The 16,490-nt window shown below is 36.8% G+C and overlaps 1 protein-coding gene across 1 annotated transcript in view; it reads left to right on the top strand.

Annotated features, from left to right (window-relative positions):
* The window catches only part of LOC118018595 (catenin alpha-3-like), a 1,827,095-nt gene that overhangs the window by 486,175 nt on the left and 1,324,430 nt on the right, over positions 1 to 16,490 (top strand). Inside the window, exon 7 of the mRNA XM_035017231.1 lies at positions 5,105 to 5,368. Coding sequence (XP_034873122.1) covers positions 5,105 to 5,368 — 264 coding nt within the window. The remainder of the gene's footprint in view (positions 1 to 5,104; positions 5,369 to 16,490) is intronic.

Raw genomic sequence — 16,490 nt, 5'->3', positions numbered from 1 at the left:
TCTTTCTTTCTTTCTTTCTTTCTTTCTTTCTTTCTTTCTTTCTTTCTCTCTCTCTCTCTCTCTTTCTTTCTTTTTTGAGAGTTCAGTATTTTCTGATATCTTTCTTGGTGATTTACAATATATATTTGGCCTTCTGGACTAACACATACAATTATCAGGTTTACTTCCTCAAGAAACAATTTATGATTACTCCCAGCTTCTCCATATTATAACATTCATCCTGGGTGAAGACCCTGTAACATTTGCATCCATGATTTTACCTCCCAATTATGAGCTGGTGACTCATAGATCTCTATTTCTAGCCTAGACTCTCGAATTCTAGGTTCATGTATATTTTCATTTGGATATTATGCTGGCATCTCACATTTAGCAGATGACAAAATGTATTTCATCTTTATTTTCCAAACAAATTATTCATTCTGTATTCCCCATCTCGGTGAATGCATCATAATATGTACACATTGTGCTGAAAAAGTTTTCTAGACGCTTTTAAATACCTCCTCTCCCCTCCCCCATCTAAATATTACAAAGTCTTACCATTTTTACCTTCTGAATTTTCTTGGATCCATCCTGCTACTACCTAGCAATAGTGTTCAGTGTTCAGGCACTTACTGTCTCTTGCCTGGATTATTGCCTACTCTCCTGAATGCAGTTCCATTCTCTCTAATCAACTGAAAGTTCACTGCTGGAGTGATCTTTGAAAATACACATCTGAGCTTGTTGCTCTTGCAGTTCTTTAGCGTGGCATGGGAGGAATCTCCCGCTTACCTTTCTAGCTGGATTCACCACCATTCCTGCTCAGGTTTCCTGTACTTGTCATGACACCTACAGTCGCCTGCATGCTCCTTGCTCTTTAATGCCTCAGGCCTTTGTACATGCTGTTTTCTTTACCCGTTGTTCTGTTCTACACATTGATAACTTCTACTTACTGTTTACAAGTTACCTCTGATAAATTTTCTTCGATCCCCTCAAGCTGAGGGACTTTCCTCTATGCTATGAATAACTCTATTTTAGCTCCCAAATAAATTTGTCTCCCCTTCTGATCTATAAATTCTTTATCTTTGCATTCTTTTTTTTTTTTAAAGATTTATTTATTTATTTTAGAGAGAGAGAGAGAGTGTGCATGAACAGGGGGAGGGGCACAGAGAGAATCTCAAGCAGGGTCCTGGCTGTGTGGAGCTGACAACAGGGCTCTATCTCATGACCCTGAGGTCACAACCTGGGCTGAAACCAAGTCAGACGCTTAACGGACTGAGCCACCCAGGTGCCCTTTTATCTTTGCATTCTTAACATTAGTACACTGCCTTATCTATAGAGGGGCTCAACAATATTTATTGAATGAATGGTTGAATTAATTAACTGATAGCTTAGAGCCCTCCATTTTTATACTTTGTGATCTTTAAAATCCCTAAATATATTTTGTTCTCTTGCCAGGGTTAAAACTCATATGTTGCTTCTCTACCCACTTGCACAGACTTGTAAGGTCTTTTTTAATCCCATCTGTGTGTTTCTGCATCAGCTGGAAGCATTTAATGTCTCCTAAACTTGGAAATCTCATGTGAGTTTTTTCTTCTGGAGCAATTTAAAAAAAGATATTAAAAAAGTATCAATTTCCAAGGAGTTGAAGTTTTTAGACTTCTCTGTCCAGAGAAATCCCTAACTGACCCTATCATTTAATTCCTATTTTGACCTGATTTAAAATTTTAGGATAAATCAACAGCCTAGTTGATTTGAACCCATGATATCATCAGTTAAAACAAAATAAAATAACCACAGTCACCACCACAACCTTTGGTTTCAAAGGATGGCATTCATTAGTTCCCCTTTTATCTGTGTGCCTATTTCCTACATTAAATTTATCCTTTGGGATGTCCTTCAGGAGAAATGGTCTTGCCTTCTCAATTTCCTTTACTTAAACTAGTAACGTGCCTCTCTTTCCCCCACCTGCTGCCATAATATGTTATTTTTGTTATATTCACTGACTCTGTCCTTTCTCACAGATTTATCAGCTTGCTTTTTGGGGTATCAGTGGCATTAAGGTTTTGGTAATTGCCTTGGGCAGAGATAAAAAGCATAGGCTCAAAATCCAAAATATATTAGAATTTTTTTAAAAAGATTTTATTTATTTATTTGAGAGAGAGAGTGAACCAGAGCAAGCGAGAGAGAGCATGAGGACTCTGTGATCATGACCTGAGCCGAAAGCAGACGCTTAACTGATTGAGCTATCCAGGAGCCCCTAGAATTTTTTTTTAAATTCCAAAGTTCCTACAGCATTAAAGTTACCACAATTAACAGTGAGATATACATAGCCATCATCAGAGTAAAAGAATTAATACTTTAAACCTTATCTTTCTTTGTAGTAATGTATGTTCACAAAATTTTACCTTTCAGGAACTACCTAAACATTGACCTTGCCATTCTAAATTGAGCAGTATAATGCACAGGTCACTTCAGAGGGTATTATGTAATTAGTTTTGATTATACTCTATTATGCAGAGAATTTTCTTTAGCTCCTTCTGAATATTTATACTTTTTATCATTATACCTTTGAGAAGTGTGCATCCTATCTAAACATTCGATTATTTTTCCTCCAGATCACACTGAGATAAATATAGGTAGTGCTATAAAATTGTGGGAAATATGAAAATCACTAAGAGCATCACAGGACAAAAACAGTACACCAAGTTTGATAAATTTTAGGAAGACTATTTTATGAATATTTTAGGAAGAATAATTCTGTACTCTTTCCATAGTTCTCTACTGTTTTTCAAGTACATTCCATTTCTGATATAGTACTTACTCAATCTCATGAGAGCATTGAGAGAAGTATCATTACTCCATTTTTACAGATGGAAAAACATTCACTGAAAGAGTAGAAGGCTTACCCTGATCACAGTGCTAATGACAGAGCTGGAACTAGAACCTAGACCAGAAATATAAGGGGGAAATCATAGCAAGCCAAGAAAACTACAAAGTGTCATGTCTTGGGTAATTAGTGAGTACAAATAGTGGGTTGACAGCTACTTCTAACCGTCCTCCCTACATCTTGTAAAGAAGTTAATCTCCCCTAAAGCCTGCATGAAGTCACAGACAGCCTTTATTTTCAGAAAGGAAGGAACTAAAAATATAGTAGCACAGCCATTTATTAACCTCAGGCAACATTATCCGGAGGTAGCAGAGTCTTATGAAAAATGCATGGGATTTGCAATCAGAAGACTTAGGTTTAGATCTCAGTTATTTTGCCAGTTTCTTAATCTCCTTACACTAAATACCTATTTAGTTAAAATGGGGCTAATAACACCAGCCTTATTGCCTCAGAGGGTGTTGTGATGATCAATAAGATACTATCTAGAAGCACTTTATAAGCTATGTCATTGTATAAGTACAAGTCCTTGTCCCTGTATAGTAGCAAATAAAGGAAATCCTTCCTGTGTAGGAAAGACTATAACATAGTTGTTAACATAATGGGTTAGCAGTTGTACTGACTTGGGTTCCCTTCTAGCTCTGTAACTTGGCTCGGGAACTTAGTCTTTCTAAACCTCAGTTTTCTTACCTTTAAAATGGAGGGGGGATAATATCTTTCATGAGGTTTTATAAAGATTATATAAGATATTGTATGTGGAATAGCGAAGCTATTGTTCAGCTCTCTTGAATTAGTTTTCTTTAAGATAAACTTTTAATTTATATTAATAATTTTAGATCTCCAGAAAAGTTGTAAAGATAGTACAGAGAATTCTCATCTACCTTTCTTCTGGTTTCCTCTGTTGTTAATATCTTAACATTTACCACTTAATGAACAAACAAGCATTGATGAATTACTATTAACTAAACTTAACTGGTTTTATTTGGACTTCACCAATTTTTCTATGAATGCCTTCTTTCTGTTCCAGGATCCAATCCAGGGTACCACATTGCATTTAGTTGTCATGTCTCCCCTATCTCCTTTGGTCTGTGACAGTTTATCAGTTTCCTTCTTTTTCATGACCTTAACAGTCTTGACGGATATTGTCCAGGTATCATGTAGGATATTTCCCAATCTGGTTTTGCTTGTTGTTTTTCTCATGATTAGATTGGGGTTGTGGACTTCTGGAGAGAATAGCAGAGAGGTGAAGTGCTATTCTTGTCACAATGTGTCAAGAGCTACATGATACCCACGTGACATCACTGATGATGTTAACTTTTATCACTTGGTTAATGTAGTGTTTGCCAGGTTTTTCCATGGTATTTTGAGCTAGTTTTGATCAGTTATCACTTATATCAGACTTTATCTTCCCTGTCTTCCCACTGTTTGGAATGCTTTTCATTTATATTTACTGCAAATGTCATATTCAGAAATATCTTTTCTGACCATCCAAGCTAAAGCAATCTCTATGACATTTCACTTTTGTGTTTTCTTCACAGCATTTATCATTGCCTGAAATTGTCTTGTGTATTTGTTTACCTAGTTTATTGTTTGTTGATAGTCCCCCACCCCCTCAAACAAGAACATAAGCTTCAGGAGAACAGGATCCTTGTAGGATTGTTCACATCTGTACACTTGGCGTCTAGCACAGGGCTAGCATATGCTAAGTGCTCAATAACTGTTTTTTGAATAAATGTCAAAGAAAGAAAGATCCAGTATTAAATTATTAGTAAGTATTTCTCAAAGAGATTGGAAAATAGCTGAATGGTAGGAGGTTCAATTTAATATTCTTAACTGAATAGGTTTAGTTTTAATGAAAAGGTTAAATGCAATCATAAGCATCTATGGAAATAGGTAATCAACATCCTTGTAATTCAGGCTCTATTATAATGTACTTAATAATGTGAACGTCAGAGTATTTTTCTGACTTATAAGCAAGATATGATGGACAAATGTAAGATCTCCTTAGTTATTACACATCTGCACCTTTGTGACCTTTTTTTTGCTAATTGGCTCAGCTTTCCTATTGTAGAACTTTTTAACAGAATCAGAAGGAGTGTAGAAATAATTGATGCCCTTGATTTTAACTTCTTAGCATCTATTATCTTTTCATTTATATTGACAGAAAAATGGAGCTTTTTTGTATAAATCTTTCTTTTATAACTCATAGTAAGAAAGCTCTTTTCTTATGTGTTTCTTTAGGACTTAAAATCTCCAAATCAGAGGGATGAAATCGCAGGGGCCCGGGCCTCACTGAAGGAGAACTCCCCCCTCTTGCATTCAATTTGCTCAGCTTGTTTGGAACATTCTGATGTTGCTTCCCTCAAAGCCAGCAAGGACACAGTTTGTGAAGAAATTCACAATGCCCTCAATGTAATTTCAAATGCTTCACAAGGCAAACAGAATATGCTTGCCCCACCAGAATCTAAGGCAGCAACACTGGGAAGTGCCCTTGATGAGCTTGAGGTAAGTAGAGAGAAAGGTAAAATGTGATTTCCTGTGTCTCAATAGGAAAATAAACAGACGTGGGTTTTCAGATTTTTCAGATCAGAGTTTAGAGTATGAGTAAATAAAAATTCAGTTACTTAATGAGTCTCCATCATTGCCTTGTGCCTTCCAATGAATTGATTAGCGGGAAAATATTCTATCAGTAGACTTCTGGCTCCTTTACATTTCTTCTGAGGAAGTCAGTGAATTTAAAGTGGGATTGTTGATTAGATTGAAATGATGATTTTAGCTTACATCGATCAATTTATGAAATGTAGGATTTATCCATTCCACAAATGTTGTGGAAAATAATCAGACCAGTGAGAAACCAAGTGACACTTGGAGAAGTAGGAGAACTGGGAGAACTCAGGTTTATTTTACACGGGCGGACCCAGATGAGGTCCCTGACCTGTGGAATTCCTTTCTGAAATTCCTGGGAGGTGATCAAACTCCCCTTCCACTCAGAGGAGGAGGACCTGACTAAGAATTGTCATCCCTGGAGGCTTACTGAGTCTGGACGAACTGCCAGGCAAGTTGGTCCACTTCTCCTTGGAGTCCAGCTAGGGCAAGACTGCCTGGAGGGTTGGAACTCTGGGGTGAAGGAGGACCCAGAATACTGTCAGGTGGTGCTCCACTCAGTGGGTTCCAAGTTCCTTCCTGCTCCAGTGCAGTCTGAGCCACCAGTTGGTGGCTCAAGGGGCCAGAACGGTTTGAATCTCGCTGGGGCCTCCAGAAATGTGGAAAATAATGAGACCGGCAAGAAACCAAGTGACACTCAGAGAAGTAGGAGAACTCAGGTTTATTTTATGCCGGTGGACCCAGATGAGCTCCTGCTCAAATTTTGGGCCCTGGGCAGCGGGGTTCCAGGGTTTTTATATGGGGTGCAGGGGGTCAGGTTCTAAGGGCCATGCTGGCTGCTGGTAGGTAGGTTTAAACCGGGGGAATGGGGGCTGCTTTAGGCGGGAACAGTAGTGCCGGGACCCTGTGTCGGGAAGCCTGTTTACAGAAGCAGAAACGGCTGGTTATCTCTTCCTCCCAGTGGGACTTCTGGTTATCTCTAGCTCTTTCTATCTACTGGGGCCTGCTCTCCCTGGGCCTGCTCTGGGTAATTTTCCTCTTCACAAATACTTATCATTGGCTCTGTTTTTTGTGCTTGGGATAAAATTGAGCCCTGCCCCCATGAAGCTTATGTTCTAACAGAGGAATATAGGCAAAAAACAAAAACAATGAACATTGTAGATAAGTAAATTGTATAGAATGTTACATTGAGAAAGCAAGATGACTTGGACGCTTGAAAGAGATTAGATAATTGGGCAGATGGAGATCTAGAATGAAGGTTTGAAAGCATGTCCTGTTGTTTAAGGGATAGCACAGAAGCCAGGATGCCTAAGTGGGGAGAGTAAGGGGATGAGTCAGAGCTGAACTGAGGAGACCCAAAGGGGCCAGGTTATGGAGGATTCTGTGGGCTTTTAGGGGCTCTGGCTTTTACTTCAATTTAAATGGGACCCATTCTTAGGTTTTAAGCAGAGTTATCACACTTGAGTCTTAAAAGGACAATATTGGCTGCCTGTAGAGTATAGACTGAAGGGGAACAAAGGGAGACGCTGAAAAACCAGGCAGAAAGCTATTACAGTAATATAGGTCCCATCCTTATATTTTATGTGCATCATCTCATTCAACCTCACACTTTAGTTTGGACCAGGGTGGCATCAGTGAATATAAAGGCTAAATTTTGGAGGTGAAGCCAACTGGATTTGACAGAACGGATGTGGGATTTGAGAGAAAGGGAGGAGTCATGGCTGATCTTGCAGGCTGGGTCATCCAAAAGCACACACTGAACAGTTTGGGATATAAAGCGTTGTTAGAAATTAATATGTGTGAAGGGAAGAGGGAGGGAGCATGATTGAGCTGAAGAAGTCTACCTGTGAGCCAGACCCACAAAACCTAGACCAGTCAGCAGGGAGCTCTAGAAGGAGGAGTGCCCTCTAGTGTACTTTGTCAGTCAGAAATAGCCAGGCTTTTTTTTTGCCTCTGTCAGTCACTGGATGCAGGTCACCCTGCCCTGGGAAGGCTAAGTATGACATCCAGGCACAGGGAAGAGGGAGCAGTCCCTTGCAACTGAGGCAGACCCTGTAGGAAATGACCGCTGGAGGCCATCTGCTGGCCTCACTCCCCACAGCTGAGCAGTAAGTCCTACTTGGAAAGGAAATATGGATAGTACATCTCTGTGTCTACCAGAGATAATGACAAGGTTTTGTGTTTTTGTTTTTTGGTTTTTTTTCTTCTTTAGCAACTGGATGGATAGAGTTTTCATCAACCATGATAGGGAACACTGTGGGTGAAGCCAGTTTTGAGAGGAAGATCAGAAATTCAATTTTCAACATGTTGAGTTAGAGATATTTCTCAGACATTCAAGTTTGATGTCAAAGATAATTAGCTATACAAGTCAGACATGTAGTTGTTTAATGGGAGACAACATAGTGTAGTGCTTAAAGATAAGGGTTTTAGATCTCTTTATGCCAAGGTTCCTATCTCAGCTGTGGCACTTTTTAGGAAAGTTATTTATTTTTTTATTTGTTTATTTATTTTTAAAGATTTTATTTATTTATCTGACAGAGAGAGAGACAACGAGAGAGGGAATACAAGCAGGGGGGAGTGGGAGAGGGAGAAGCAGGCTTCCTGTGGAGCAGGGAGCCCGATGTGGGGCTCGATCCCAGGACCTTGGGATCATGACCTGAGCTGAAGGCAGACGCTCAATGACTGAGCCACCCAGGTGCCCCAGGAAAGTTATTTAATTCTCAGTTTTCTCACCTCTAAAATGGGAAGAATAATAGGGCCTACATCATAGTGTTGTCAGAATCAGTGAACTAATAATACAGGTAAAATGCTTAGAACAGTGACTGGCACATAATAAGTGCTCAGTAAATTTTAGCTCTCCTTATCATTAGTGGAAATGACTATTTGGAGGCAAAGTCTTCCCTAATGAAATCAATGCAATTAAAATTACTAAAGTATTACTAGTAACTTAAAAAATAACACATGTAATTCCTGTATTGTTCGTAACATTATTACTTTCATGATAAACTTATGAAAATCTAATTCATTTACATTTAGAGTAACCTTTATGGTTTTCCTTTAGTTACATGTCTTTAAACAGATGTCTTTACTTCTTATCTAACATTAAATTCCTTATTATTGGCACCCATGCAAAAATTTATTAAGTTCCTAATTATTAGCATCTATGTGAAAGTTCTAGAAACTAAATAAGTTAGATGATTAGTGGTGACTCTTGAACGGTACCCATAGTAAGACTGAAAACTCCTTGTGGGCAAGATTGTGTTTCTTAGTAATTTTATACCAGTGATACTAGTGGAATATTAGGTCTCCCCATACATTGGTATGTATTATTTCTTTTTTTTTTTTTCAAGATTTTATTTATTTATTTGATAGAGAGAGACACAGCGAGAGAGGGAACACAAGCAGGGGGAGTGGGAGAGGGAGAAGCAGGCCTCCTGCCAAGCAGGGAGCCCGATGTGGGGCTCGATCCCAGGACCCTGGGATCATGACCTGAGCTGAAGGCAGACACTTAACGACTGAGCCACCCGGGCGCCCCGTATTATTTCTTGATAGCTAAACGTTAACATAAACGTATTTGTATATATGTACAACATAAATGTACAGAATAAAACAAAATAAAACTGAGACTTAGATAAGTTATATAACTTGCTCAAATCGGAAGGCCAGTGAGTGGTAGTTTCCAGGAAGTGATCTAGTCTGGTTCTAGAAGGTATTTCTAAGTTCTGTGCTATACTGAGTTCTCACAGATACAACTTAATGTGCTTAATTTATGCTAAGATTATTAGTCTGTATGAACCATCAGAGAAATTATAAATGTAACCAAGTATCTGGGTCATTTAAGTAGAACTAGTCTATATTTGGAGAGTGGCTAATATGGTGAGGTGAAATTTGTTAAAGTGGACAGACAGGATTGTAGATAGCATTTTTCATAGCACTAAACAGAATTGTGTCAGGGGATAAGATGTCCAGTTTATCCCAGACACTCATTCTATGTTCTTAGGAATATAGAAGAAGACAGATGATTTCCAAATTGTTCCTTTTTTGGGGACTTCTCCTTTCTGACTTTAGTTGAAAGTGGCTGCTACAGGCAAGATAAGGCAGTGGTTAGAGAAAGAGAGAGAGAGAGAGAGAGAGAGTGTGTGTGTGTGTGTGTGCATAGCATTGATGGGAGTGGGAATAGGCATAGTGATGGAGTCTCCCCTTTCTCAAGATAAGTGGCTAACTCACTTCTGAACAAGGCAGGAGGGAGTTGCAAAGATATTTCCCAGAAATCTTAATGCCGTCTTAACCTTTGAAATCAGTTCTCTGTTAAAGCTAAGGATGCTCACACCACTACAAAATGCCTGAATTATATATATATATATAAAATATCTGAGTTACAAATAGCTGCTGAGGCTGTCTGAACTAGATAAAGCAGAATTTATTGAGCATTTAGCTTTTTAAAATGGTTTTGTAAATTAAATGGTTGCATTTTTCTTTATTTATAGGAAGCTGTACTGGTAAAAGATCCAAAATAACCTTTGCTCTGTCTTGCTTCTACAAATATAATACTATGAAATAAACTGATGTAGTAAATACTCTGTTCGGAGTAAGTCTCATTAAATGTTTATAGTGCGGAAATGTATCAGAGTGCTTATTCAACAACTACCATGCCGAAGCTTTGTTAAATCTTTCATTCTGGTCCACGGCTGGTTGTGGGTATGGAATCTGAGATTTATTGGTAAAGGAGAAAATAGAACTTGAATTATAACACTATAAAAGCTAAATTGATTGATTTATTGGAGAGCCTAAGGTGAATTATAGGGTGTTTCTTTTGCATTTGTGACTGAATGAGAGTTGAGAAGTGTCAAATTATAGATTAACAGAATTTTGAAAATACCTTTAAGCAAGAAACTTTGCCAGTGAAAATTGCTTTGAAACTCCAAGTCCATTAAGACATATTTTCTCTTGTGCAGTGAGCTTTTGTAATCATGGTCTGTAAGAATTATCCAGATCCTCATGTGATAAAGATGATAATAACAAAGGAATTTTTTAGTATTTTTTCATCTTCAAAGAACTATCATATTTTCTTATTTTTAGATATTCATTTATGTATCATCATTCATTACTTTATTCCCTATTGTATTCCCAACACCTAGAACAATGCCCTGTACATACTAAGTGCAAGGTGATTATCATTGAATTGAAGGAAGGAGGGAAGAAAGGGAAAATGTAGGTAGCAATGCTGTATGTCATTTTGTGATTTGGATTGAAGAGCATTTTCCCCTTACTCCTTTTTTTTTCTCTCCTTTCGCCAACTGGTAGTTGTATGTACTTGGGGTATGTTGCTCTACTTAACTTTTAACTGGGACATGAATTTAGTGAGGTAGCTACCAGAAACATATCTAAGTGATAGGCTTCTTAGATTTTTTTCTGTGATAAGAGAAAAATTCTCTATTCTTAGTAGCTATTTAGCCTAATATCTAGCCTTAGTTTAGGTTCCCTGCAACTGCCAAGATATGCTGCCTTTACTTAGAGTAATAATTTTGAGGAATGTTTTTACCTGAAGGAGAAAACAGGACCTCTGTCAATCAGGTTAGCATTTAGTAGCTGAAGAAAAATGGGCATCACTGATGTCTAAAAGCACGGTAATAGGATTTTTTTTTTTTTAAAGTTTTGGTTTCTAGAAATATAGTGAACCAGAAGAACTAAAAGTGATATATAAAATATTTTAAAATACATGGGTAACCTGATAGGTAAATTAGGGAAATTCATTGAGGTCAGCCAGATACAAAGAACAGACATCCAGACAGGCAAGTGAGCAACAGCATTGTGCTGGCAGATGTGAGAATTTCTTTTCCATTATGGTTTGTAGCTTGGATTTTTGAAAGACCATGAACTGAGGACAAAAGACAAAGCTTATATCCTGCCACATGGAAGGTCACATGAGACTCTTTGCATGAAGCTGAGAATCCTTCAATTTGACCACCTTATTGGATGAACAAGAAAAACACTAGTCCCTATAGCAGGAGATAGGAAAACTTGGCTGGCTTAACTTCGGCTCTGGACAGCTCAGAAAAAAGAGCACAAAATACCTTGGAGGTGTTTTTTTTTTTTTTTTTTAAACATTTATTTATTTATTTTAGAGAGAGTGCGCAGGAACGCACACACACATACAAGCAAGAGTGGGGTGAGGGGAAGGGCAGAGGGAGGAGAGGGAGAGGGAGTGAACAGACTTCCTGCTGAGTGTGGGACCTGAAGGGGGGCTCAATCTCCAACCCTGATGAGATCATGACCTGAGCCAAAATGAAGAGTTGGGCCACCCAGGCATCACTATCTTAGAGACTTTTTACCCATAAGTTTATCCTTATCTGGACTTTGGGTCAGAATTCATATTATCTGAATAGCCTCTAAAACCCAAGCTGAAAATATAAAGTTGTTCTGTCTTGGCAATAACTCTAAGAACTTGCCAGAAGTAAACTCAAGTTCTCTGTGCACTTTTTACCTAGTGCACAAAAAATTCCCGTACAGGTCTAAGGAAAATAAACTGTCACCAGACACACAAATAAGCCAGGTACCTGAATGAAACTTTGCAGAAAAAAAACTGCAGAATCAGAACTTCAAACACTGCAGATATTGAAATTATGATACTGAATATAAATATGCTTAATATACATTATTCACTTACTTATTTACTAAAGTATGAGGAGTATGGTGAAGGAAGAAAAAGCTGTCAAAATTGACTAGGCAGAACTATCTAAAATGAAAACCATAATCGTGAAAAATTCAATGGTTAGGCAAGATGGGAGATTAGATAGAGAATTAATGATCTGAGAGAGAGATTTGAAGAAGTTCTTTATAATGCACCACAGAGACAGAAAAAATAATATTTTTTAAAACAGTTAAGATACATGGAAGATGTGTGACAAGTTTTAAAATATTCTAATGTAAGATCCAGAAAAGAGAAAAATATAAAAAAGATACTAAGAATTTCCTAGCATCGATGGAAGATATTGACCTTCATAGGTAAGAACCCCAATAATTCTCAAGCAAGATAGAAAATGAAAACCACATTTATACATATTGTAGTGAAGCTGAAGAACACCAAAACCAAAAAGAATATTTTTAAAAGAAAAGGAGGAGAGCTCTATTCTCAGCAAGATGGCAGAATAGAAGACTCTGACTTTCCCTCTGCCCACAAACACACTGAATAAACAACCACGCATGGATCAATTACCTTTGAGAGAAATCCAGCAATTAGTTGAGAGATTATTGTGCATTGAGCAAACTGAGAAAATACCTACATCAAAATTGGTAGGAAAAGCTGGGAGTAATACACTTTCACCATAAACTCCACCTCTAACACAGCACCTTATAAATGAGATGGAACCCCCATTTCCCAGATTCTCCTTGAGGAACAGTTTTTGTTTTTATTTTAATTGTTGAAGTATAATTGACATACAATATATTATTAATTTCAGGTATACAGCATATGTATCAGTGTTCACCATGATAAATGTAGTCACCATCTGTCAGCATATAATGTATGCTGTAATACAATATAATACAGTATTATTGACTGTATTCCCTATGCTGTACTTTTTATCGCTATGACTTATTTTTTTTATAAATAGAAGTTTGTACCCCTTCATCCCCTTCATCTATTTTGCTCATCCCCTCACCCATCTCACCTCTGGCAACAACCAGTTTGTTCTCTGTATTTAAAATATGGGTTCTGGTTTTTTTTGTGTGTGTGTGTGTGTGGTTTTTTTTTTTTTTTTGCTTGTTTGTTTTGTTTTGTAGATCCCACATATAAATGAAATCATATGGTATTTGTCTTCCCTATTTGACTTATTTCATTCAGCATAGTACCCTCTAAGTCCATCCATGTTGTTGCAAATGGCAAAAATTTCATCCTTTTTATGGCTGTATAATATTTCATTGTCGATATATACCATTTCTTCTTTATCCATTCATTTATCAATGGACATTTGGTTGCCTCCATAGTTTAAATACTGTGAATAATGCTGCAATAAACATAGGCATGCATATTTCTTTTTGAATTAGTATTTTTGGGTTTTTTTGGGAGAAAATAACCAGTAGGGAAATTAATGGACTGTATGGTAGTTATATTTTTAATTTTTTGAGGAAACTCCATACTGTTTTTAACAATGGTTGCACCAATTTATTTTTCTACCAACAGTGCATAGAGGGGTCCTTTTTCTCCATATTCTTGAAAACACTTATTTCTTGTCTTTGTGATACTAGCCATTGTGGCTGGTGTGAGGTGATAACTCATTGTAGTTTTGATTTGCATTTCCCTGGTGGAAAAGCATTTAATTTTGGTGTAGTCCTAAGAGTTGACTTTTGCTTTTGTTTCCCTTGCCTGAGGAGACATATCCATAAATATGTTGGTAAGGCCAATGTCAACTACTGCTTCTGTTTTCTTTAGGAGTTTTATAGTTTTACATCCCCCATTTAGGTCTTTAATCCATTTTGAGTTTGTGTGTGGTGTAAGAAAGTGGTCCAGTGTCATTCTTTTATATGTAGCTGTCCAGTTTTCCCATCACCATTTATTGAAGAGATTGTCTTTTCCCCATATTATATTCTTGCCTCCTTTGTCACAGGTCAATTGACCATATAGGTGTGGATTTATTCTAGGCTCTTTATATCATTCTATTGATCTATGTGTCTATTTTTGCCAATACCATTCTGTTTTGATTAGTGTAGCTTTGTAGTATATTTTGAAATCTGGGATTGTGATACTTCCAACTTTGTTCTTTCTCAAGATTGTTTTGGTTATTTGAGGTCTTTTGTGGTTCCCTACAAATTTTAGTATTATTTGTTCTAGTTCTGTGAAAGATGCTATTGGTATTTTGATAGGGATTGCATTGAATCTGTAGATTGCTTTGGACACTTTAATAATATTAATTCTTCCAATCCATGAACATGGAATATCTTTTCATTTGTTTGTGTCATCTTCACTTTTTTTTTTTTTAAAGATTTTATTTATTTATTTGACAGAGAGAGAGAGAGCACAAGCTGGGGGAGCACCAGGCAGAGGAAGAGGGGGAGGGAGAAGCAGGCTCCCTGCTGAGCACAGAGACTGATGCAGGACTCAATCCCAGGACCCTGGGATCATGACCTGAGCTGAAGGCAGGCACTGAGCCGACTGAGCCACCCAGGCACCCCTCATCTTCACTTTTTTTCATAAGTTGTCTTATAGTTTTCAGAGTATAGGTTTTTTACCTCCTTGGTTAAGTTTAGTCTTAGGTATTTTATTCTTTTTGTTGCATTTTTATATGGGATTGTTTTCTTAATTTCTCTTTCTGCTACTTTGTTGTTAGTGTATAGAAATGCAATAGATTTCTGTATATTAATTTTGTATCCTGCAACTTTACTGAATTCATTTATTAGTTCTAATAGTTTTTTTCAGATAACATGCTATCATGTTATCTGAAATAGTGATAGTTTTACTTCTTCCTTATCAATTTGGATACCTTATATTATTTTTTTTCTTATCTGATTGCTATGGCTAGGACTTCCCATCTTGCACTGAATACAAGTGGTGAGAGTGGCCATTCTTGTCTTGTTCCTGATTTTAGAGGAAGTTTTCAGTTTTTTCCCATTGAGTCTGATACTAACTTTGGGCTTTTCATATATGGTCTTTATTATGTTGAGGTATGTTTCCTCTGAATCCACTTTGTTGAGAGTTTTTATCATGAATGGATGTTGTACTTTGCCGAATGCTTTTTTTGTATCTGTTGAAATGATCACATGGTTTTTATCCTTCTTCTTGTTAATGTGATGTATCACATTGATTTGTGAATATTGAACCACTCTTGCATCCCTGGAATCAATTTCATGTGGTCCTGGTAAATGATCTTTTTAATGTGCTGTTGAATTCCATTTATAATATTTTGTTGAGGATTTTTGCATCTGTGTTTATCAGAGATTTTTTTTTGTAGTATCTTTTGTTTTTTGTAGCTTTTTTTTTTTTTTTTGTAGTTTTCTTTTTTTGTAGTATCTTTGGTTTTGGTGCCAAGGTGAAATGCTGGCCTCATAGAATGAATACGGAACTTTTTCTTCCTCTCCTATTTTTTGGAATAGTTTGAGTAGAATTGGTATTAATTCTTCTTTAAATGTTTGGGGAAGTTCACTTGTGAAGCCATCTAGTCTTGGACTTTTGTTTGTTGGGAGTCTTTTGATTGATTCTTCATTACTATTAATTGGTCTGTTCAAGTTTTCTATTTTCTTGATTTTGTTCTAGCAGATTGTGTTTCTAGGAATTTATTCATTTCTTCCAGGTTGTCCAATATGTTGGCATATAATTTTGCATAATATTCTCTTATAATTCTTTGTAGTTCTGTAATATCAGTTGTTATTTCTCCTCTTTCATTTCTGATTTTATTTGATTCCTGCCTTTTCTTGTTGAATTTGACTAAAGGTTTACTCATTTTTCAAAGACACAGCTCTTGGTTTCATTGACCCTTTCTATTATTTTGTAGTCTATAGTTCACTTACTTCCTTTCTAATCTTTATTACTTCCTGTCTTCTGCTCTATTTGGGCTTTGTTCTTCTTCTTTTAGTTCTCATAGATATAAGGCTAGGATGTTTACTTGAGATTTTTCTTGTTTCTTGATGTAAGCCTGTATCACTAAAATTCCCTCTTAGAACTGCCTTTGTTTTGTCCCAAAGATTTTGGGTCATTGGGTTCTAATTTTCATTTGTCTCCATGTATTTTTTTATTTCCTTTTTTATTTTTTCATTGACCCGTAAGTTGTTTAGTAGCTACTATTGTTGTTTCACCTCCATGTTTGTGGGGTTTTTTTTTTTTCAGTTTTTTTTTCTTGCAATTGATTTCTTTTTTATTTTCTAAAATTTTTAAAAGGTTTTATTTAAATTCCAGTTAGCAAACATACAGTGTAGTATTAGTTTCAGGTGTACAGTATAGTCAACACTTCCATACAACACCTGGTCCTCATCACAGCAAGTGCGCATTTTTATCCCTATCACTAATTTAACCCATCTCCCCATTCACCTC

The sequence above is a fragment of the Mirounga leonina genome, unplaced genomic scaffold, assembly GCF_011800145.1.
Source record: "Mirounga leonina isolate KUSES-001 unplaced genomic scaffold, KU_Mleo_1.0 Mir_107, whole genome shotgun sequence".
NCBI classification, from domain to species: domain Eukaryota; kingdom Metazoa; phylum Chordata; class Mammalia; order Carnivora; family Phocidae; genus Mirounga; species Mirounga leonina.
Note: the sequence above shows the minus strand (reverse complement) of the source record. Positions and strands in the feature narration are given on the sequence as shown.